Raw genomic sequence first — 25,284 nt, forward strand, 5'->3', positions numbered from 1 at the left:
AGGCGTTTTGGAAGGTAGAGACCTTTAAGATGTGGTCTTGCTGGCCAGGTACAGAGAACCCATTTGGAGAGACAAGACAGACTGGGAATACAAGTATGCAAGACGTTGTTCAATCTGAATGAGGAAGATTCGTAGAGAGTATGTCCATCTCTTGCTTATTTTTTTTTCTTTTTTGGTAATTCTCATACATGACCTTGAGATGTGAGAAATAACTATCATCTGTATTATCCTTTTCTGTATGAGGAACCCAAGGCTCTGTGAATGAAATGTTCTGTCTTGGCGTCACATCAGAGACCGCAGAGCCTTCTGAAGCCAGTGACTGATTTCTCCCATCCTACAGCAAGCATTCCACTAAGGACTTGGATGGGATCACTTAGTCTCCTTTCCATTCCCAATATTCTATTACTTGTTCAGTTCTGCCTCATTTGGGCAAAACCCAGATAGTGAACACGTAGCACCAGATTTCTTGAAAAAAGTAAAAATGTTGAAGTTCTCAAGTTGTCGTTAGGTTTGGCATTTAGAATGAGATTGCTCCCTGTCGTGAAGGGCATAGTAAATAAAGGATCTCAGAATGTCCTGTGCGGTTAGAAGTGTCAGTTGTACTCCATCTCCATTGTGTTTCAGGATCAATGCTTACATTGAAGAAGAAGTCCAAAGACGCCTTCAGGATTTGCATCGTGTGATTAGTGAAGGCTGCAGTACATCTGCAGACATGATGAAGGTAAGCTGAAGGAGCCAAATAACACAAAGTAACACGTTCATTCATCTTTCTTTTTTCCTTTTTTCTTTTCTTTTTTTTTTTTTTTGAGACTGAGTCTTGCTCTGTCAAGCAGGCTGGAGTGCAATGGCAGCATCTTGGCTCACTGCAACCTCCACCTCCCAGTTCAAACGACTCGCATGCCTCAGCCTTCCGAGTAGCTGGGACTATAGGCGCCCGCCACCACACCTGGCTAATTTTTGTATTTTTTAGTAGACAGGGTTTCTACCACCATGTTGGCCAGGCTGGTCTCAAACTCCTGACCTCAAGTGATCCGCCCGCCTCGGCTTCCCAAAGTGCTGGGATTACAGGCATGAGCCACCGCACTCAGCCCGTTAATCTTTCAAGATGACCTTGAAGATAAGTTTTTGGGGGTAGTGGTGGTGGGTTCTTTTGTTTTCCAGTGAGAAAATTCAGATGTGGAATGTTCTAGAAAAAATATTAAATATTACTTGGGCAGAGTGTAACAGTTTATAAATAGTATTAATTCAAAAGTAACTTTATTTTATAGTTTTATAATTCTGTGACAACTTTTAAGCGATTATAAAGTGTAAAATACTTTTTAATTCTGCATGCAACATTCTTCTGTTTTCTTCCAAAATACTTCCAAATTCCATATTTATTTAATTTACTTTGTAAATTATCCAAAATATAAATAGAATTTTGACTTTTAGAAGATACATATTTGTGACAAGTCTATATTGAAATAAAGACCGTGCATTTCTATCCTGCAAATTAAGAAATGCCCTAAGGAAATCTTGTTTTTAATACTATTCTTAGAATTTTAGGATTAGGAGTAATAGTTCAGTTCTCTGATGGCAGATGGATCAATAGAGTCGTGTTTATCTTGGGGATATAAATTATTTAGAAGGGTTGTCATTGTTGAATGACAAGTATGTTTATTTAGATTTCCATTCCCATAAATACTTGTAATCGAATCAGTCCCCCACCCCATAAACTTGCTATAATTTAATATAGAGGACTTTTTATTTTCTTTTCAGGATAATGAGAAACTTCACAATGGCACCATTCAACGTAAACTAAAATATGAGGTAGGTAATGATTTTTCAGATTGATAGGGTCGCCTTAAATTATGGCATGCTTATGTGATTACATTTTCTTAATGTTTAGTTGCATAATTAGAATTTTGAGGTCCCAACGAGATTAATGGCTAATAGGGAAGGCAAGCTATTATACGGACTTAAAATTAAACGGAATCCTGCAGATTGAAACTGCTTTGACTTTATTTGAATGGCATGTAGCTGTGGTGGAGCTTTGCCCAGTTTTTCATTTGTGACAGTATATTTTCCCTTGGTCTGCATTTAAAAGGCAGAATTATATAATCAGAATCAGATATGGGGTTTGGAAATGAAACTCCGTACTCCTCCTGTCCATTTTATAGACTGTGAGTTGGCAGTAGTACAAAGGAAACACTCTTGATAGATTAACTTGTTTCTCTGGTGGATTGTCAAACCAAGGTTTATTTGGGCATGCAATTTGTAAGATTTCACTGGTATTTTCCTCCACTAAGAGGCATGTCCCTCCCATATATTTGTAAATTTTAAAAAATCAACCCCCAGAAAATAGTAGGTGATGGAAATTTTCCAGATAGTGTTCATACATTACTGAACAGACAGCAAGAGGTGGATATTCACAGAGGCTGAGCTGACTTTGGCCGCAGCCACGCCCTCCTGCCAGTCATCCAGTAATGATGTGAGCTTCCCCTGGATACCTATCTCCCTCCTCTACAGAGCAAGCCACTGGCTTTCATTTCTTTGTGTCCACAGTAGCTTGCACATAGCAGGTGCACAGTAGTCCTTCCATGGTGATGACTTGTAGATAACAGTAATGATAATTCCCATTAATGTTCATGGAAACATTTGATTCCCATGAAACAAACCAAAAGGAGAGAGAAATGTAACCTGGGCTAGAACACTTGGGCATTTCTTTTGGCCTTGCTATCTGATTTTCATTAAGTTTGCCTTTATTGCGTTTTGGACATATGATCATGGACTTATTTTCATAACTAAATTTGACCTTCTAAACATTGAATCAGAGGGCTTGGAATTTATTGTAGGGAAAATGAAATATTAGATCAAGAAGTGGGTACTGTGAATCAATCCCATACAATGTATTTCTATTAAAATTCTCAGTGATTTATAATATATATAATATGGAAAATTGATGTTCTATGGATGAATCAGATAATCAGTTCTTTAATCATGTATCAATACAAATGGCTTAGGCTTTTTATTTAACCTCTGAATTAATCTACCCAATGAAACCAATGACAAGAATCATCATGTGCAAAAGAATCACAGAAAGAGAAACCACATCCCCATTTTCAACTTTTTTTGACACCTTGAACAGAAAAGGCAGTTTTGCCCAGCATGGTATCTTGACCCACTTCTGCCCAGAGATGCCACTGAGACTTCCAGCCTCATTAGAGAGGAGAGGAGGGAGGTGGATCAGAACGACCCCTGGGATCATCCCATGCTGTGGAGCATCTCAGGCCCTAAAATAACTTCCTCGGCATCACAAGAGAGAACTCACCAGCAAAGGGATCAGTCCTCAGTACCCGAGGTATTCCAGGACAGTGAAAACAAATATTGTCATCTCGAGCCTGCTGGCCATTTTGAACCAAAATGTTTTAATCTACCTAAAATCTCTTTTCTTAATGAAAGTAACACCGATGATGCAGAAGATTTTCAGAGTAAGTCAGAAAATTTCAGTGAGCTGATGACTCATAAAGATGAACACAGCTTGAGAGTCAAGTCCAGTTGGACTTTGCTGCAACACACATCCCAAGAAGTGTCCATAAATAGTGGAGGCAAGCAGGCCAGGCAAGGCAAGGTGCTCCGCTTGGTTCTGTCTGAAGGCATTTCCCATGAGGAGAGAGCATCCTGCAGTGCCCTGCAGAGTGTACTGGCCTCTGAGTTTTATAGTGAGCAGCAAGGTGAGGAAGAGTTGGATGCTAAAAAAATGAGCTCATCAGAGTCACTGATAAATATCAGAACAGAAGGAAACAACGGACTGGGATATTTTTACCACAAGTTCTCAGACCTTTATAAAGATACCAGCAGTCACCTGCTTCAGGCTGGCACAAAAGCGATCAGCCAAGCCAGGCTCGTGGGGAGTCTGTGTGCCCCAAGGGGGCTCCCCTCCCAGGTAACAACATTTGTCAGAAGCCTGCCATTTCTGAAGCACTTAGCCCCACACATGCCCTTGAAGATTGACATGCAGTCAACAGAATCTCATTCTCCGGAAGCTGGGTTTGGCAGTACCAAGAGCGAAGCTGCAGAGAGCCTGAGGCCAGCAGAGGGTGCGGCGCCTAACAAGGCGTCTGCCTTTGCAGCTGCAGGTTTACCGGGTTCCTCGCCAAGCTCTGTTTTTCGCCTGGAATATGAAGATGCCAGAAAGAGCTCTGCATTTAAGCAGAGCCTTGTGCAATTCCCGGACCAAATGCTGAAACTTCAAGAGTGCCCTTTGAAAGACCTTCTTAGGCGTGTGACTTGTTCTCTACCAGAACCTTTGGGCAACATGAACGAAGTCAAAGGCATTTACTGGCTTGCTGTTGCTAACTGCACGGCACCTGACCCTCAACCAGCGTGTTTGCTCCTGCTTCAGTCAACTTTATGTGCTTTGGTCCTGTCAGATAGTCTCCTTGGCTCAATGAGCATTTTTCATGCTCTACCTCTCTCTGGTCTACAGGAGATTCAGATTGGCTTTGGTGGACAGAGTATTCGATTCCTGAGCTCTGCAGAGGGTCTTCTGCTCACTGTGTTCAGTTACAACAAATACCTGTCTCAACAGCTGTGTCGTGACCTCCTGTGTGTCCTGATGCCGGAGCCTGATGCCGCTGCCTGCGCTAATCATCCCTTGCTCCAGCAAGATCTGGTTCAGCTTTCTCTTGATTGGAAAGCGGAAATCCCTGATTTAGTTTTGCCAAATGGAGTTCAGGTGTCATCCAAATTCCAGACTACCTTGGTTGACATGATTTACTTTCTTCATGGAAATATGGAAGGCAATGTCCCTTCCCTGGCAGAAGTTCAGTTACTGCTCTATACAACAGTGAAAGTCGTGGGTGACTCTGGCCGTGACCAGTGCTGGTCGCTAGTCCTTCTGAACACCCACATTGCACTGGTGAAGGAAGACTGTGTTTTTTATCCACGCACTCGATCTCAAAACATATCTCCTCCAGGTGCACAATTTGATGTGATCAAATGCCATGCTTTAAGTGAATTCAGGTGTGCTGTTGTTCCAGAAAAGAAAAATGTGTCAACAGTAGAACTAGTCTTCTTACCGAAACTCAAACCTTCAGTGGGTTCCAGAAATAGTCCACCTGAGCACCTTCAGGAATCCTCAAATGTCCAGTTGTTCACCACCCCATTGTATCTTCAAGGCAGTCAGAATGTCACACATGAGGTCTGGAAACTTACTTTCAATTCTCAAGATGAGGCTCTTTGGCTAATCTCACATTTGACAAGACTCTAAGGAGGAGACTTTTAAAGATGCACTACATGTTTTTTGAGATCATTAATAAAATAAGCATTGTGAAAACAGTCAAGGCAACATGAATATCTCCGTGTAGCTAATTGAATTGGAACTGGAAAAATGCAGACCTCTGAAATTGAAAATGTACATATTTTAAATATCTACAATAAAATAAAAACAGCTAATAGCAGAGCCCTGATAAAATATCTTTATGACCACCTTGCTTCATTTTCTCGAAACTCAGGCTTATAAATTTGTGCCTGCCTCATTATTTGTGAGGTGATTAAAGCATTTCCGATTGTTTGGCTTCATGTCGATTTATAGTGGGGTGGCTTGGAATCTGTCTGTGCCTGCTGGATTCCAGCAGGCTAATTTGTGCTGCCTGAAAAAGTGTCCAGTCTGGCAGTGACCTTCATTGACATCCTTGGTTTCAGCTGTGATTAGGATAGTTATGTAGCAGAGCACATTAGTGATGCGTCAAGCTTCCTATGAGGACCCAGGGATTTGAAGTGTCCTCCCATCACCATGGTATGCGGAATCGAGACAGTGATGCATGCCCTGCAGTGTCTTCTTCCTCAGTTAATTGCCTTTACCTTCCTCCTTTCATACTTCTTGATGATTCCCTTCTAACCCTTGCTATTTCAGCTCCTCACTTGTTGGTGTACCTACGGCTATTCCACCTAACCCTTATCCCCCATCACCACCATATTCCAGTTCTTTCTCAGAACTTTTGTCTCTCTGTCCTGTAAGTCTCTTTATCTCAGAGTCTCACTTTGTTCTCGTGGCTTCTTTCTGCTGTCTTGTCAAATATATAGTCCCCTTAGAGGCACCTGCCTCTGGCATCTCACCCAGCCACCACTTACAACCTTTGATCGAGGTCTCCTGCCGGCCCTGGCCCCAGCTGGTCAGTTCGGTGGCCTCCCTTCTCAGACAAGTTCCCTGCTGCATCTGCCCAGGGTGGGGCTTCTCTCTCCATGAAGGTCCACCCAGTAGTCAGCTGCCTCCTCCTAGGTGAGAGGCTTCAAACTGTGCTCTTCAGGGTCTCTAGCTCCTCTGATCAACCCTTTCGGTCCCCCTCTGTCCAAAAAATCCTATCAGGTTACACGTTTTGTATTTGTTTTTAATTTCATCTGACCCTAGTTGCTCTGCCGCTGTTCTCCCCTCTCAGGTGTGTGTTCTCCTAAATCCAGAGTTCTCAGAAGGAAGGAGATGTGCTTCTGCCTTTGCTTCTGTCTTGCTCTGCCCACTCTCCGTCCACTCTCAGCCGAACCCTCTTTAGCCCACGGTAGCTCTCAGTGGATGTTGGACGCAGCTGAGTGAGTCAGTGATTCTTCTGGCATGGAAGGGGCATTTTCTATTCTGGTCAAATCTTTGGATAAGTGCAACATAAATGTTGTAGTGCCTTCTTCATTTCTGTTCCTAATCAATGACAGAGATGGTGTCAAAGCTTAACACACACAGAAACTTACCATCTTCTTTTGGCCAGAAAGTGCTCGTCTTCCCTCTTTCCCCTGTCGGAGGAATTGACAAGCTACCTACACTGGGTCTACATTCCCACATATTTTCCTCTACCTAGTGTTACAGACACCAACAGGAAAAGACAGGGAATTGAAGAATCTGTTACGATCTGCAGACCGGTGGCTGCAGCCGTGTATGCTTCTGACCAGTGGAGGCATTTGGTTTTTTGAGGCAACTGGATTCTCATGTTTTTAGGTTGAGCATGTTTTTGTCACTTCCAAAGCACCCTCTACCCCCATACATAAATACCTTTTTACCTTATACCTAAAGGCTTTTAACTCGTTGATGAGGACATCATTAAAATTAGTCACTAATTTGTCATTATCTTAGTTGGTAGGTCATCTTCCATCATGAACAAACACTCCTAAAACGTACCATGATAGTTTTCTAATATCTTATCAATAATATTTCTCCTAATTTATTTTTTTTTTACTTTTTAAAACTAATATATTTTGCATTCCTTTTTTCTTCTTAAGTTGTTCCACCCAGTATTTTCTCGTATTTTCTTGATAAGAAAAACAGATTTATACTGCAGTAGTCTTGTGCAAGTTAACAAAGAAAAACAATTAATGATTATGAAGGGCTCAGGGAATAGACTTTAAGATGCCAGCAGAGGGATGCCATGGTCAGGAAGAAGGGAGTGATGAATAAACAGTACATAATTTTAACAAAGAGTATTAACTATTAGACAGATGTGCTTATTTGCACAGGCACAGAAGCGTAATTCCACCATGTTGCAAATCCTGGTCTTTAGGATTTCTCAGAGCTGGAACATGCAGCAGATATGAGCATTGTATAAAAATTGTATCACTCATTATAACTTCTGCAGTCTGCTTTATGATCGAAGAAGGCCACAGTGAGGATCATGTTCGGATTGTACCACATGATAGAAGCAGCTTGCAGCATTCAGATTCCGCGTGTCACTTCTCTCACCTAAGCATGCTTTGTACCTTGAGATAAGATATAGTTCCTGGGTGTGAGAGTCTGTGAAATAAGTATTAAGGGGGTCGTGATGCCTGTGAAAGCCAGTGGAGTATTGTTGTTGCCATTATCCACTGTGGCTTCAATCCCAGCAGCTCCCTCTGCTGCGGCTTCAATCCTAGCAGCTCCCTCTGCTCGTTTCTTCAGGAGTTTATCTAAGCCCACGGCACCCCTAGAGTGGAGCAACTATGAGAGTCAGAGTATTCAACCTACTGTAACGACATCTCAGCTGTAATGAGTTTCTGAATCAGAAAAAAATAGACGCATGCATTCTTGGTTATGTGGCATTCTGCATTGTTACAGTATAGGCATAAACATTTATATTGTGGGACTTCTTAATACATTCTAGACAATAGCTCTTTGAATACTTTTGAAATAGTGATTTCATCTGAATTTGATTAAAATCCATTTTGCGCACAGCTGCCTGTTTTACAGACTTGTGGTTGGCAGGATGAATTTATTTAGTCTTTGTTGAAAAACATTTCAAAACAGTGTGTCTCCCTGTTCTCATTACTTTAAAAATGTGCTTGCATCCCTTTGGAAGAGAGTACTTAAGCCTTCCAGCAGTAGTAATTACAGTAATTTTTGCTTACATTCTCTTTCCCAGATGATTTAAAGCTTTGTATGATAAATAGATTAGAACCACTTTCATTAATGCTTCTTTGATGATCAACCCGGCTTATTGGATAGACCAGTTTCTAATGAGGTCATTTTGTTAATTTAGTTACACAATTTCCAGTATGTAGCTTAGACAACTCTGCCTCATTCCTTAGAATATCTCCTGTGACAGATGTTATATCAGTCTGCAATTGCCAAATAACAAACAACCCCCCCCCCAAATTTCAGTGGCACATTAAAAATGTTTTTATTTTATTCTGCTGCTTTGCAAGTAGATTGGAGTGGCTGTGCTATAGGCTGCAGGTCATCTGTTGCTCAGCCAGGGTTGGTCTGCTCCGCACATGTCGTTTTGGGATCTATTCAGAAGGGGCAGTAGCCATCGTGGTGATGACAGAAACACAGAAGGGCAGTCCTGCAAGCCTTTGCCTGTGTCTGCTAACATCTTACCGGCCAACACAAGTCACATGACCAAGCCCCAAATCAAGGGGCAAGGAAGCCTCCATCCATCAAGAGGCCATGGTAAGATTCTGGATATGTACGGCTACTACAGGGAGAGAAGAATTGGGACCGGCAATTAATTTTCCATGGATGTATTATGTCAAGGTTCCCAAAGCTCTATTAAAAGATAAGACTCGGATGAAACTTGTAGGACTTCTCCCTAATGGAAACATTCAGGTACCGGGAAGAGTGTGCCCTAGGACCTTTTAAGTTACCTATTCAATTTGAGTATCTCCATGGATGAGCTGATTGCTTTCTACCTCTGAAGCAGTTTACTCATTGGGAACTGCTCTTACTGTTACACCATTCTTTCCATAATCTTCCTTATTGTGATCTCCATCTGCATAGTCTTCAGAGTCTGTTCATCCATAGCACCCTCTGTTGCAGAATAAAACAAATGTATTTTGCAATCTGCATTATACACAACCCTTCAGAGAAGACACTTCTCGTATGTCTGCCTCCTCTGATTTTTCTCCTTTACCTCCAACACCCTTCCGTCTCTCCACTGTTTCTTACACAATACGTTTTTCAAACCATCACCATCAAATCTCTGGTTAAGGATGCACTGTTGTAGTATGCCTTCTTTATGAGGAATGGAATTGAATAAATTAGTTGATGAGAATGAAAGAGATTCTATTGTAAGTCACTCCTCCTGCCTTTTAATATCTGGTTAAAATCTTTTGTTGCTGAAGGTGCGGTGGGTTATAGGGATGACAGCAATCCCAGTCACTGTTTATATGGTGGTTTACAATGTATAGGACCTCTTGTTCATATTTTGTTCCTTTTGATACTTACGGTGATTCTACTAGAATGCAGGAATTCACATTGAACTCCATTTCAGATTTGGAAATTTAGACTCAAAAAGGATTACTAGGTTGAGAATTGGGACTTAAATCTAGACTTTTCTACTCTAGAATATATATATTTGTCCACAGTACCAAAACTATTTCATAGTCACTGTTATTCCTGACATTGGTAAAATTTTTTATTGATTTTTTTATAGGAATGACTATGCTGAAATATATATTTCCAAGTATTGCTAAGTTGATTCTTAACTGACTTGTAAATTTATTTTCTTGGAATTCTAGACATTAATAATTATTTCTGTCTGTATGAGTTGTTGTTTTCAAGGATTGCCTTACAAGTTTCTTTTCAATTCCTTTTATTTCCTTGTATGGATCTTATTTCTCCTCTTTGCACTCTGTGTTTTCAGCTCTGTAAAAGAAAGCTTAGACACAGTCATAGTGTGAATATGGTGCACGTAAGTTTGTATGTTTACTTTTGCTTCTTTGGCTGGAAGTGCATTCCTGCCTTTTATTTTCTCCTGGGCATCGCATTCAGCATGGTTTGAACCAAAGCCAGGGCTCAGCAAAAAATCAGTGAGTGAACATCAGTGGTACTTTTCATGATTAATCAATGACACTGTACCGTTATAATAGAAGGGAGAATATCCGCTCTTCCCTGAGGGTCCTAACCTGTCTGTATTCATGCTTAATAGTGAGAGCCACGTAGCAGTTGTTGCTACATTATCAGCCAGGTATAATAGACCCCACATTTAATCTTTTTAAAATCAGCCATTAATTGATACATTGTTCAAAGATGATGACCACTTAATATAATCTGGTGATCTAGAGAAAAATAGTGACACTTTTAATAGTTTCAGGTTGAAACATTAATCCAATATTCAGTATTTCCAAACCTTGAAACAATGTTGGTCAGCTCAGATCTTTGTAGAAGAACTAATTGATTCTGGTGAGAATCATGGATTGGAAATGTCAACTAAACCTTTTAGATTTACCCAAAGGCCACTAAACTTAAGGTATTCTACAAGTACCAGTATCCAACAGTTTGCCATCTTCTGGGTAACTTATCCCTCAGGATAGATATATATATATCAAAACTTGTATTTGTTTGCTGATGTGAGTCTTCCAAACTCACTTTAGAAATGAGATAATGTTAGCACTGTTTCTCCACACCAGGCTGTCGTTAAGTCCCATCCTTCACAGGGATGGACAGGATGTGCCTGTATGGCCACGTCTTGGCAAAACCCAGTTCTGTTGTATTTGCCAAGCCTTCAAAGATAGAGTAGTGTTAATTAAGACAAGATCCCCTTATAGCAAAGGCAGGCTTCTCTACTGGAAATGGATAGGAACCTGTCTGGTTATTTACCATATACATCATTTGTGCTTGTTCCTGCATGTTATCTTTCTTCCCTGTTTCTTACAACCTGGCTGATGTTGGAGGCTATACCAAATCTCCATCATCTCTTTCCCCAGATCTCCATCGTCTCTTTCCCCAAATCTCCACTTTCAAATTGTTGGGGCGTAATAGGTACTCGAGACACAGTAGCTCTAGTGAGAACTCTCAGTATAGTATGTGTAGTTGAAGAAAGGAAGGATTAGAAATATGTGCTATGGTTGGAACAGGGACAGGAGAATTTGTAACTTTGTTAAATCTAATAAAAAGCCAGGTTTGCCTGTATTTCAGAAGCAAAGCTTGGCTGTGGGCTCCTGGAGGTTAGATGGCAGTCCTTAGGCCAGACCTTGTCATGATCAGTGTAGACTGAATTTGACCATCTGGTACATAATTAGAATGTTTGGGACAACTGTTGATGACTCCCTGAGGACTTGGACCGTTTCATGTTCTCTGAGAGCCCGCGGTGATCTGAGTGGATATTAGTGCCACTTCCTGTTCATTTCCTCAATTTGTTCCTTTTGAAGGAAATGGCCTGAGTAGTAAAAGAAGACTTTGAACTGAATATTTACAGTGTACCTTATGTTCTGCCTATTTCTTTCAGCTAAGAACTGGGCTACAGTGTTTCACCAAGAGTGGAAAAATAGCATATTTGTTGCCACAGAGCATTATTTCATTAAAAGCTGTCAGAAAAAATATTTTTTGTATTTAACGTTTAAAGATATTTCTTATGTACAGATATGTAATTCAAGTTACCAATTATCTACTTTTTCTTGACTTTTTATTTCTAAATAGGACGACTCCATGACACATTTAAAATTGCTTATACTGTCTTCTGTACTCATCCATGCCAGTTCTGCCCACGGAGAGATGTTCCGAACACCTCCTACTACAATGCCATCAACTTCCCCTTCAGAGTCTAAGAATCTTCTTTGTCACATATAGGGAAACTGTGACAGATTCCAAAATAAATAATGCCATCGAAATATAAAAGCTCCCATAAATAATGGGATATAATGGGATACAGCAAACATTTGCATGTCTAGTATAAACCTCAAGATACTCAAAATATAGCCACTTTCAAATCAAAAATAAATTTAAGAGACATTTATGTTAGCTTTACTTCCTGTCCAGTATAAACATAGTTTAGGAGAATGTCAAGAATTTTTTACACTGTACCCTGAGAATTCCACATTTCTCATGAAATTGACTTCATAAAATAATGTTTACAAATTCACACCGCAGTGATGATTTGATGGGAACACATTTTGATTTTTGAATTTATGCATTTGCTCAGATCCCTACCTTGTATTTTAGTTATTCATTTCTGTAGCTGTTCATTTCTGTATACTCATTAATATTTAGTTCATATGAAATCAGTAAGATTGAAGTAAAGTGTAGCCAAGGGTGATAGTGGGGACTCTGGCAGTATTTCCCGTCCCCCGTATGATATGTAATGGAGAGAAATATCTTTCTTCTCTGCAGAGGATCCTGTTACGCTTCACTGTCTGGTCCTGTTTGGGACAGTAGCTCTTATATCCAGCCAAGAGCCATGTATTGGTCCAGGCAATTGCTAGTGTGTCAAGGACTGCCCTAGATTGAGGTGGGCTACATAAATATTATAAGATCTACTCATTCTCAAATACCTGGTCCCTACTCAATTCACTTGCCCAGTGAAATTATCAAAGGCAGGGATTTTGTGTGTGTGTGTGTGTGTGTGTGTGTGTGTGTGTGTGTGTGTGTGTGTGAAGAATCTATGAGCCTGAGCCTGAAGCAGCTTTCCTTGTATTAGGGATTGGTTTCACCCTGGTACATTCTTAGAAATGGAGAACTCTCCAGTTGTATTAGTCTGTTCTTGCCTTGCTATAAATACCCAAGACTGGGTAATTTATAAGAAGAGAAGTTTAATTTGGGTCAGGTTCTGCAGGCTGTGTAGAAAGTATAGCACTGGCTTTTTATTCGGGGGAAGCCTCGGGAAGATCACAATCATGGTGGAAGGTGAAGGGAAAGCAGGTGTATCCCACGGTGGGAGCAGGAGCAAGAGAAAGAGTGGGAGGGAGGTGCCACATGCTTTCAAATGACCAGATCTGGTGAGAACTCACTCATTATCGCAAAGACTGCACCAAGCCCTAAGAGATCCCCCCATGTGACCCAAACACCTCCCACGGGGCCTACCTCCAACACCAAGAATATTGCAACACCTCATGAGATTTGGATGGGGCCAAATATCCAAACCATATCACCAGTCATAAAATGCCTGGACCATCAGTTCCAGTCTTACCTCATTTTAAAAACTGACTTATGAAAAAAGAAAGTTCAGGTCACAAATCTACCTTTAGAATATAAATCCATGTAGAGTAGAAACATCAAATGTTTGTTCCAAGCATGTGCACTTCAGAAAAACTAAAGGTCTTAGAAATTACAAATACTTGTAAAAGTTATATTGTATTCCCAAGGCCTGACCCTCTGTGTGGCACATAGGTGGTACCCAGTAAAATAGCAATGTTTCATTATATATCTTAGGGGTGTCTAAAAGAAAAGGCATTTAGAAAGTCAAAGGTAAGTCTCCATTGCTTAGTTGACAGAACATGCCGAGGCAATTTTGACCACTGTTCTTCCTCAGTAAAATTCCTGACATTTGGATGACAAGATACATATTCATAGTTGTTCTCACTCCATTCCCCATCACAACTTTCTCATCCTGCTGTGATTGCCAGTTCACTTGTCAGAGTCTGCCTCAGACCTTAAGTCCCACAGGGTGGGGCACTATTGTATTCATAGTTGGGTCCCTCCCAAGTAGTTGGAAATATCATGGCCGTTTCCATAGGGGAACTGAGGTGAAGAGAGGGCGAGAGACTTACTCCGAGACCAAGTCCCAGAACTAGGATTGGATTCCACATCTTCTCCTTCCTTCTGAGTCTTGAAGTGAATATCACCTGGAATCCCATGTCCATTTCCTGTGACTACGTCAGGGAAGCAGATACAGTTAGAGTATGTTATGCTTTTGGATACTGTTATCCACACTTTTTTGAGAACCCAAGTCACGTGATCCTAAAAGGTTCAAGTACATAAATGGAGGTATCTCTAGGCAAAACTGTGAAAAACATGAAGTTTGCCTCTCAGATCATCTCCCTCACAGGTGTGTGTGTGACCGCCATGTGCCTCAAGTGACAGAAGCCCATATAATTTTTTTTTTTTTTTTTTTTTGAGATGGAGTCTTGCTCTGTCACCCAGGCTGGAGTACAGTAGTGCAATCTCAGCTTACTGCAACCTCCGCCTCCTGGGTTCAAGTGATTCTCCTGCCTCAGCCTCGCGAGTAGCTGGGATTACAGGCACGTGCCACCACACCCGGCTAATTTTTTATATTGCTAATTTTTTATATTTTTAGTACAGACAACCTTGCACCATGTTAGCCAGGATGGTCTCAATCTCCTGACCTAGTGATCAACCTGCCTCAGCCTCCCAAAGTGCTGGGATTACAGGCGTGAACCACCGCGGCCGGCCTGTGCATATAGTTTTGAAAGAACTCTAATGATGATCCATCCCTCAACAAGGTCACATGATGTTTAAAAATTTTTTACTATTTACTATTTATTGTTGGTTGAAGGAAAAAAGGTTAATTGCCTTCCCTCCTGCCTTTCCTCCTCCTCACCTCTAAGGACAGAGCCCATAGCTGCTCAGAGATAGCTCTTCATCAAATTAGCTGTGGTGTTGGCCTTTTGGTCTAACTGATGAGGTGGATCCATGTTCCTCCCAAGGTGCAGCAAGTGGATCTTCCCTTCTCAACTGGTATTACCCATTACTAGTTGTTGCTTAGTGTCCCTGCTGTGGCATTCCCCTCTGATGAGGTTGCCCCTAGCTACAATATGCCCACTAATCCCCAATACACACACACACACACACACACACATATACACACGCAGCAGCAACAACAACAGATTGATTCCATGAGAGATCACAACAGATCTGGAAAAGAGATGATATTCCTACTTGAAACCTGTAGTTATTAAGCATGACGTAGAAGGGATCAGGTCTTAGGCAGCAGAGCAAGAACTTGTTGGCTGAACTGTGGCATGTGTAGGTTAAAGATGTTTCTTAACATTGCATGTCTTATAAGTAAAACCACTAATTTATTTCTCTGCCTTTTCACCTTTAAATTGATAAATATACTACACATTTAGGAGATGTCTACATTTAAAGTAATTTGGAAATGGACTGTTAGTGAATTGAAAAGCCTTTAGCAAGGCTTATCATGAGAAATCCCCTTTTTAAGAATTTCTTGATGGTTTTGATATCAGGGACAGCTAAATTGGTGTACCATTATGATAAACAATTAATTCTTCTTGCTTTGGGTGACCAGCCATACAGGGAAAAATTAAGATCCTCTGATAGGCTTTGGAAACTTCATGCCAAAATGCACACACAGTCAGCTAGATCGAAAGCAGCAATCTGAAGCAAATTGTATGTCCTTGTGTCCTCTGGAAGTCCAAGCTTTCGTGCACACAGCTAAGTTGAGACTCAAGTTACACCTGGCTGAGAACCCTTTCTGCCTGGGAGAAAGGGAGCTTATTGCCCCCTGTTTTCTTTATAGTCACATAAGTGGGTTCCATTGCATAATCATGGAATTGTCAGCATCTTAAAATCTGTGTATGTGTGAAGTGTTCATTAGCTCAATGTATCTCAGATGGATGTAATTATTGTAAAATTTCATGATTGCAGTCTAGAGTAGTGGTGATGAAAGTGGGCCCTAGATTGGCCTAAGTTTAAATCTTGACTCTACCCTGTACCTCCATCAAGTGAGCTCAACCCTCAGTCTTGGGCCTCTCATCTGATAAATAGGGTTAATAATGGCTAATACCTCGTAGGGGGAATTGTGGGGATTAAATGAGCCAATTCATGTAAACTGGTTAATGTAGTCCTTGGCATATAATGAGTATCCAATAAATGCTAACTCTAATTATGATTCTAATTATTTTATTATTGCTATTACTTCAAAACCATATGTTTTCTAAAGCCCCAGCTTAGTGCAAACAATAAGGATTGTTCAGAGATTTCTTCCAATTCACACTTAAGATCTTCATTTGGAAGATTTATTTTTTTTTTGTAATGCCTCTTCCTCAGACCCCACTAGTCCCCCACGGCCCAGGCCATAAATATTTGTCAGAGCCAAGTTGAGTATCAAATGGGGCCTAAAGAAAATACTTGGGATTTGTTTTAATTGTGGTTTAAAGAGCTTTCCACACTACACTGGCTTATAAAAATGCCTAAAAGTTAAAAATGAAGTAAATTTGAATAAAACCTCCAGCTTTTGCAGCTTTATAAGTATAGCTGTCTGATAGTGTGTGAAGAAAAAAGTTTGTCAGATGGTCAAGACTTTTCAGAAGACAATCTGGTTTACACTGATTTTTTTTTTTAAGTCAGGATAATGTAATTTGTCCCTGTTTTTACTTGTTCTTATAAATTGGAAGGAAACTTCAAAGCCAAGCAACACTTCATAGTGCTTTTGCCCTAACTCCTTGGAATGACATACCTAAAATCATGGTCTTTTTGTTACGAGAGAGGCTTAGCTTTTCTCTTTCAAAGGAAACCATCATTTTTCTAAATAAACCCTACTGGTTTGATGCTCTTTTCTCTACTTGAAACACATTTTCTCCCTCCTACCCAAGCAGGATATTTGCAGTGGAGTGATTCTGGTTTCTCTTTGTTCTCCCTATCTGACGTGCCTTTGATAGCGGATGGTTTCTCGCTCTTTGGGTGCAAATCCAGATGACCTGAAGGACCCAATTAAAATTAGTATCCCACGCTACATCCTCTGCGGGCAAGGAAAGGATGCACACTTCGAGTTTGAGGTCAAGGTGAGTATCTTCTTGACTCTTCTGGAGAATGGGGATTGGAGACTATGCAGTGCTTTCTCTGTCTTTATTTTTTCAAAAGGGGATGAAGCTGCATGTGAATATCCTGTTTGTAAAATATTTGGTCTTGCCCTTCTTTAAACCAGTCTGTAAAACTCGTGACTGTAACACATGGAAGGAAGTTACCTCATAGAAGGTGTTGGTAAGGCAGACAGAAATGGAATTCCTATCACCCACACCCTACAGGTAGGGTGACCAACCAGCCAGGTTGCCCAGGACTTTCCTAACGTCTGCCCTTAAAGTTTCACACTTTGGGAAACCCCACAGTCCTGAGCAAACCAGGACAGTTGGTCACCTTCCCCATGGGCTTAGTCTTAATTTTTCTTCTCTATAAAAATGAGACTAATAATATTTATGTCATAGGAATATCAGTGCATATAAAGTGCTGCATCTTGTGGCTGGTATAAACAGCAAATTGTAGCTATTGCTGCTATTACTACTGCTATTTTCGTTGTTGTTTCTGTTATTAATTAGGAAGCCTTCCTCATTTGTTTCAAATGTTTCTTGATTTATACAACTTTTCAGGAAGAGATGTGCCTGTTTCCTTACGTCATGGTTTTCTAAATAATGACTTCATCTTTTTGCTAATTTGCTTTCATTGAGTCATAACACTTTATTAAATGATATTGCTGGCCACCATCCTCTCCTCAAGGAAGTAATGCTAAATCACACTTCTTTGTTTTCAAGGATCAGCAAGGGTATTGATGTAATGAAGTCCACTAGGATCACCAGTGTATGCATGCATAAGGGTGTTCTTGGAGGCTGTAGGTGGTTTTGTTCAGATCAACACCAGACCATGAATCTGGATACTGAGTTCTGTAGACTCTGACCCTGCTGCAATTTGCTGAGGGGCCATAAGTCATCTGAGCCTCAGTTTTCCCATTGATACAATGAGGAAATTGGAAAGTACCAGTGGTCTCCAGATTTTGTTTTATCTGAGAAATGTCTTTGTTCAAAGAATATCTTATGTGGAAGGACACCATAAAGGGCAGAGAAACCTGGAGCTGCTGGGCACGCAGGGAGTGGGGAGGGAGGAAGGAGCCTAAAGCCAGCCCTCCCCACCGCCTGTCCCCACACCTGATGCATCTCAGGGCAGCCCTGGGCTCTGGGGCATCCCTCCCTTCAGATGTCACATTCTTTCAACCTTCCTGAGGAAATAATGTAAATAACTTCTTTTCTAGCCAATCAGACTTTTAGGATTTTATTTCTATATAATAAGTTTTCCATTAGAAAAGAAAAAAAAAAAACCACAACAGGGCATTAGTTTATATAGTTGAGGTTTTCATTGAGAAAGCATGATGCCTGCATGTTGTTGTTGCTGTTATTCTTCTTCTTTTTTTTTTTTTTTTCCTGAGGCGGAGTCTCACTCTGTTGCCCAGGCTGGAGTGCATTGGTGCGATCTTGACTCACTGCGACCTCTGCCTCCTGGGTTCAAGAGATTCTCCTGCCTCAGCCTCCCGAGTAGCTGAGATTACAGGCACGTGCCACCACACCTGGCTGATGTTTTGTATTTTTAGTAGAGACAGGGTTGCACTGTGTTAGCCAGGATGGTCTCGATCTCCTGACCTCATGATCCACCCGCCTTGGCCTCCCAAAGTGCTAGGATTACAGGCATGAACCACTACACCCAGCCTTTGCTGTTATTCTTAACTTTATTGATCCGATTATGTGGATTCTTATTTAAATGTTATGCTATGTCCTTGATCCACTACTTCCCACTGCCCCTGACGTAATATCTATCTCCTGGTCAATTTATTTTTCATTTGTTCTCAACCATTCCAGATTTTGTGTGTGTGGTGTGTGTGTGTATGTGTGCGTGTGTGTGTATAGAATTTCATTTGTACATATATGTGATTATAAATATAAAAACAATTTCTGAAGTTGTGTTTGCATTATGGCCATGTTGGTTAATTAGAGAGTGAAGACTGGCTTCCATTAGCTAAGAATTAGAATTCCCCAGCACATAGAACTCACAGCAGTGAAGGACATGCAATGATTTTAGTTGGTACATCGATTTGTTCTACTTTAACACATAAATGTGTTAATAAAATATAACTGTTAAATCAATTTCATGTATAGAACTCAGATAAAGAAGATATTTAATATTTTTAAAACTGCATTGATTTAAATAAAAATTACAAGCAAATAATAGTCAGGTGGTGTTCAGATATGGCCAAAAATGTGAAGATGCTACTGTCCATGAAAGTTAGAGAAACCAAATACAGAAAATTCTATGAGGCCTTATGGAATCTAGGCAATCACTTCAAGATAAATAAATTCCAAATACACAGAGCTCTGCTCTCTTTTCATTTCTCAAAGCAAGTTCTGAAGTGTGTCATTGTTCTGCTTCCTTTTTCTGCTCGTCCTTAGGTGCTATAATTATGAGCACCAGGAATGTGTTAGCACCAACCTGGGGAATGTCTAGTTCTCCATTTAGACAGGGCCTCCTGATACCTTCACAGGCAGGTGTGTGGAAGCCCTCCACCCCATGTTGATACCTTGTCACAGGGTAATATTAGAAACAGACATGACGTGAATATACAGGCCTTCCCCAGAACAAAACAACAAAAACAGCCTCAATCCAGGCAAAGAGGTAGCTGCTAAATAGCAGCCCCCCACCCCGCAACCCTCATATCCTGCCATTTCCAGGCAACCTCAGCAAGTCACACAGCCTCGCTGTGCCTCACCTGTCAAATGGGAATCATAAAACCCACCCCACTGGGTTGGTATGAGGAGTGGATGAGTTTGTATGTGTGAAGTGCTTAAAACAGTGCCTGCCACATGCTAAGTATTGGGTAAGTGTTGGTTATTAAAAAGAAATAAAAATAAAAATGGGATGAGTGAGACTTTACTGTGAGGCCCCTTCATGACTTTTGATGTACAGTTATGTTTTGATGAGAGTTTTGGATTTTGTTGGGATTTTTTTTCTTTTTGGTTGTTTGGTTGCCCTCAACATTTGGAATTTGAAAATGAGATTGCTGACCTTTTCTCTCGGTCATTTGGACATTTCGTGCATAGACCCTGTTTTCTAGAACAAATAGTCATGCTTATGGTAATATATGGTAATATTTTGGCTACTATTAAATTCTTCTCTTGGTGAACCAATGGCTATTTAAGGAGGCTAAGGTAAAAAGTATTATTTTTAAAAGAGAGTATTCTCTTCAGTTTTAAGCTTTTTTGAAGGGAGATTTAACATTAATGTACATACATAGATATATTATTATACTTTATAATTTAGAAAAATCTTTGCTGCTTCTCTTTTAAAAAATCAGTTTTTGTTTTTCATTATTCCCCATGATGGTCCTGAGCACACACAGTGAGATGCCGTGCCCTCTGTGACCAGCAGGGCAGGCTCTGACACCCCCGGTACATGACCCCTGTTTGCTGTATTGCCTGCTGGTGTCACTGCCAGCTTATTTAGGGTCCCAGCTGATTAGTGTGACCACACCAGGGCCCACGTGGTGTGAAGCCTGAGGGGCCTCGGGAAGGAGACAGCACGCCAGGGGTGTAGCCGCCCGGGTTCTCCTTTGTCATCTTCCCGTCGCCCTCCTCACCCGCTCTGCTTCCTGCACTCTTCTGCCCACCTTTGTTTAGGTAGGACTCATTAGTCATTGAAATCATTCCTTCTTCCTGACCATTTTCATTTTAATCCGCAATGTGGGAGCTCCAATTTGGTCTGCCCATCGCCACATGAAGTAGGCAGGAGCCTGTTAAGGGAATGTTCAGGGAGCACACAGGGCGTGTGATTTCGAGGGAGGGCAGGAAGCTAGTGGCGGTTCCCAGATGCTCATCTTCTGATCCCTGCTAGGCCCTGAGGAGGTTTCTGCCACTGGTCTTTAAAATGAGAATAATAGAGTTTTTCTTTAAACCAAAATCTATTTAATTCAACAGGACTGTCTTCTATACCTGCTTTATTTGTGGGGGGGGGGGGGAGTGAGATGAAAAACAACTCTTTTATGAAATAACTGTGAGGTTATATAAATAGACAGGTTTTTGTTGTTTGATCTTATTTAGTTTTTTAAAATCAACTCTGTTGAGGCGTAACTTACATACAGTGAAAGCACACATTTTAGTTGTAGTTGAATGAGTGTTGGCATATATATACACCCGTGTTACTAGCCCTCTGGTCAGGATTTGGAACTTTGCAGGCACTCCAGAAGTTTCTGGTGCCCCTTGCAGTCAGCGCCCATGTTGCAGCACCAAGGCGAGCACTGATCTGCCCTCTGCACCTACAGATTAGTCGTGTCTGCTCTAGCACACCAAGGACAGGGGATCCGATGGCGTTTATCTTCTGTGTCTGGCTGCATTCATTTAATGTGATGTTTTGGAGATTTACGTATGTAGTTGAGTATAACAGTAATTTGTTTCTTTATATTAATAGCATCCCACTGTATGGATATGTCACAATTTGTGTATTCATTTCTTTCCTGTTGGTGTTTGTTTTGATATTCTTTTTTTTTTTTTTTTTTTTTTTTGAGACGGAGTCTCGCTCTGTAGCCCAGGCTAGAGTGCAGTGGCCGGATCTCAGCTCACTGCAAGCTCCGCCTCCCGGGTTCACGCCATTCTCCGGCCTCAGCCTCCCGAGTAGCTGGGACTACAGGCGCCCGCCACCTCGCCCTTGTTTTGATATTCTTACCCAGTGATACAAAAGGTTAGCATTTTGGTATCGCCCCTCTCCCCCACTTTGTTTTCATCCTCCCAGGAACCCCTGGGTCAGAGTATCAATTCCTGTTACCGTTGAAACTGTACCTTCCTGCAGGTGCTAGTAGCACATCCGCCTGGAACTGTGTCCGCAGATGCACGTCCTGCTGACTGGTTTCAGAGACAGAGATGGGCTGGGGAAGCTGAAGCAGTGCCAATCTGGCTTCTCTCTGAGAACAGGACGTTCTGGGCTGAACATTGCTGTGTGTCACCTGCTGGTCAGCAGAATGAAGCTGTAAAATTTGTGCCTGTGCTCAGCTGCACCTGCCACAAGTAATGCCACTAACCAGTCGACAGCAGTCATCTCACAACCCCGCTTCGCATGCCTCTCAGTCACTGACACGTGGCATCAGTTATGCTGCGTTATGCTTGCCATTTTCAGTTAGTTGGGACCAGAGTGGGTAAAATTTAATTTTGAAATCACATTTCAGCATAGCACAAAACACGGACCTGGGAAATGGATGGTTAAGACGAGCAGAGACTATCACACTCATGTCATAGAAATAAACTGGTGTTTCCAGCGTTGTTTGAAATCCCTTGCATTTTAACTTACATATCAACACAGTAACATAAAGAAATAAACCACACTGGTGTGTTTATTTTTTAATATTTTGTTTCCTGAGAATTTCTATTCTTATAAAATCTGGAAGTAGTCTGCAGAAGAGTTTGCTGTCTCATCTTTTTTTCTGAGTGGTCATCTGCAGTAGCACCCTCTGCCCTGTTCTCCATCCTGTCACCAGAGGTACTCCCTTCTTTCACAGCCAGGGTCATAGCTCACAGTCGTGTTGCCTTCAGTCTGGTTATTTTCAGTCATTGTCTTGTTTGCTGGTCTTCCTCTGTGGACACAAGCTCCCAGGACCCTTTCAGTCTTGTGCAACACAGACCCCCCAGTGCCCACCCCGTGCCTGACTGGTACTAGTCACCCAGCGGATCACCCAGCTGCGTGATGCATGCTAGCCTGGCCACAGGTGCTGTCATTAGGCACAGCCTGTCTGGAGCTTCGGGGATGACTGGGTGACCGTGTGCCCTTTGTAAACCTCCCCCCGTCCCCGCCCAGCTCCTCATGCTCCATCCACACTGATGGAGTTAGTGATGAGCCATTCTGCCCCTTGCTCATCCTCGTGATGTGGCTGGTGGCTCTTAGTCATGCAGGGGGAGTGTGGGCGAGTCGAGCTTCTTGATTGTGTCCGAGTCCAAGCATACCAAAGCCTCCCATCTCCCTTCCTCCCCACCTTCCCTCCTGCCTTCTCAGCACCACCCTCCAGCACTCCAGCGTACCCATGCCCTGGCTCTGGGCTGAGTTCAGCACCCGCAGGGTACATCTGTTTTGTCTTGGCTTTCCTTAACAGAGAGGTAGACCTGTATGCCCCCACCCACCCTCTGGACATTGTCCTGGCTGCCAGACACTCTCCAGCCCCTTGCTCTTAGAAGCACGTGTCCCATTGTTATCTCCTCTAAGGAGCCTTCTGCATTCCAGCTATGCTCCCAGGTGCCTGCCTTTTCTCACATGGCTGCAGGGCGTCAGCCCTATTGACCAGTATCACTTTTGTCCACTTGAAGACCCAAGAAACGCAGGACTACACACAGACAACTTAGGTCACACACGTGATGTCCAGGACAAAAGCTTTCCTGATTTTAATCATCTGGGTTTTGTTTAGGTACCATAGTAACAGTCTCCTCTTGTCTCATTCTGCTCTGACTCCTGATCGGTGGCCTGAGAAGGAGGAAGAAGCAGAGAAAACACGAGTAATGAATGATAACGAGGATGTATAACCTCACAGTAGTGTTCCAGGGAAAACTTGTAGACCATCTGCAAATAATTATCAAGTACCCCAGTCAGTGGCAGCCGTTCTCCTTTCCATTGTGTGAATTTAGGTCTGTGAGCTCCCCTTTCTAATTTCAGTCAGTCTGGCCCTACACACTTAGGGCCAAGATATCTCATCTGCTGGGTCCTCCGTGAACCTAAAAGACTCTGAAGTGAGACACGGCAAATTGCAAAACTGCAGGGCAGCAGTTCAAATTGGATCTTGCTTTTACAACTGAAGAACCACATGACAGGCACTGTGGGGCAGGGACTGTCAAAAGTCATGGAACAGTATTAACCCGAGGCAGCAGGTGCAAACTGGTGGTGAGGGATGTGGGGTTTTGTTGGCCTGAGCAGATTTTTTAAATTTTGCATGAATTGTCAGTATTTAAAACTTGGGAGACCTGACATAGAAACCCAGATTTGCCAAGATCCTGTGAAAAGTCAGTACAAGCAAGAACTGGGGCCAACATTCCTGCAAGACAGCACTCACAGGGCAGAACAACAGCTCCTTTTAGGGCCGGTGTGTGCCCTCCACTTGGCCATAGACCTTGGGATTTCCTGTCATGGAGAAAATCACCCTGATGACATGGTGGCCTCGAGGGACACTCGGAGTCCAACTGCACCGTACAGAAAGGCTCACAGAGCATTCAAAAGCTCACAGAGACGTACAGAAAGGAAGGGCAGGTGGCACCCTGAGGGTGGGCAAGCAGGTGGGCCGAGTGTTCTGTCTGACCCCGGTCACATCTAGTTCACCTGTCCTGTCTCTGTCATCTCAACCTTCCCCACTTACTATGTGCTTACAAGGACCAGAGTGAAGTTTTAGACAAGGGGCCATGGCAGACAAAAGGGTGCCCAGAGCCAGCACATCTTCTCCATGAAAGGAAGCAGGCACAGGCACACCCAGCCAGCCACCTGCTATGAGCAGTCCTGGGTTTCACCTGTGCTTCTCCAGGAGAGCATGTGTAGTACCAGGATGGGACCAGGCTGGTTGCCATCAGGGCTGGTCAGTTCAGGGGGAACTTAGCTGTCATCCCGGAGGGTGCATATCATGATGTAGCATTTCCCTCCCTTTCTGTCCCTAAGTAACATTCTCGTCTGTTCCATCCTATGTGGTTTTTTAAAATTATTCTATCTTTGGCATGGTCTTACAGTTTATCAACCTGTGGCCTGTATTTAACACGTCTTGCACACTTTAGGAATTTTGTTGTACCTCACAGGCTGCTTGCTTACATGTCCTAGATCTGTTCTGACATCCTGTGAGATTTGTCTATACCTCGTAAGCTTCTAGCTTACCTGCTGGCTGTATTTAACACTAATTAGCTGCATCCATCCTCTATAGCACAACTGGATGTTCTCAGATAGTATGGTAGACTCACGCTGTGCTCTCGCTTAACATCCACGCGCCGGACCACACTGGGTTTCATTCCTGACTGATCTCTGTAGGCAATTGCAGCTCTTTAAGGAAAGAAGCTAACATCTATCAAGAACCTTCTTTACCCAAGGCATTTTGCTAGACATTTCCACAAATTTGGAGAATGTACCAAAATGGGGGTAGTATTCGTATTTCACAAATTAGGAAATTATGAATGACTTGCCCAAGGCCACACAGCTAGTTAGTAGATCAAGATTCCTAATGTTCATGTCAGGTCTAAGTGCACTGAGCCACACTTGTTCCTTTACTTACTCATTTTAATGTACCTTCCAAATATCACTACTTTCTACACATTTATAAGTTGAGGCTATATTTTAGTATTGCCCTAGAGATAATGGTCATTTTCAAATCATTACCTGTTTTCAAAATCTAC

The 25,284-nt window shown here is 42.1% G+C and overlaps 1 protein-coding gene across 12 annotated transcripts in view; it reads left to right on the top strand.

Annotated features, from left to right (window-relative positions):
- The window catches only part of KIF16B (kinesin family member 16B), a 308,558-nt gene that overhangs the window by 206,906 nt on the left and 76,368 nt on the right, over nt 1–25,284 (top strand). For 6 of the 12 annotated variants that reach the window (XM_003905090.4, XM_003905091.4, XM_009216573.3 and 3 more), the window contains 3 exons: nt 625–721; nt 1,759–1,809; nt 16,792–16,914. In XM_003905090.4, the coding sequence (XP_003905139.2) occupies nt 625–721; nt 1,759–1,809; nt 16,792–16,914 (271 nt within the window). Of the gene's footprint in view, nt 1–624; nt 722–1,758; nt 1,810–3,127; nt 5,555–16,791; nt 16,915–25,284 lie in introns of those variants that run through there. The other 6 variants (XM_009216570.3, XM_009216569.3, XM_009216572.3 and 3 more) reach the window with 2 other exon arrangements.

Source organism: Papio anubis, chromosome 16, assembly GCF_008728515.1.
Source record: "Papio anubis isolate 15944 chromosome 16, Panubis1.0, whole genome shotgun sequence".
Taxonomy (NCBI): domain Eukaryota; kingdom Metazoa; phylum Chordata; class Mammalia; order Primates; family Cercopithecidae; genus Papio; species Papio anubis.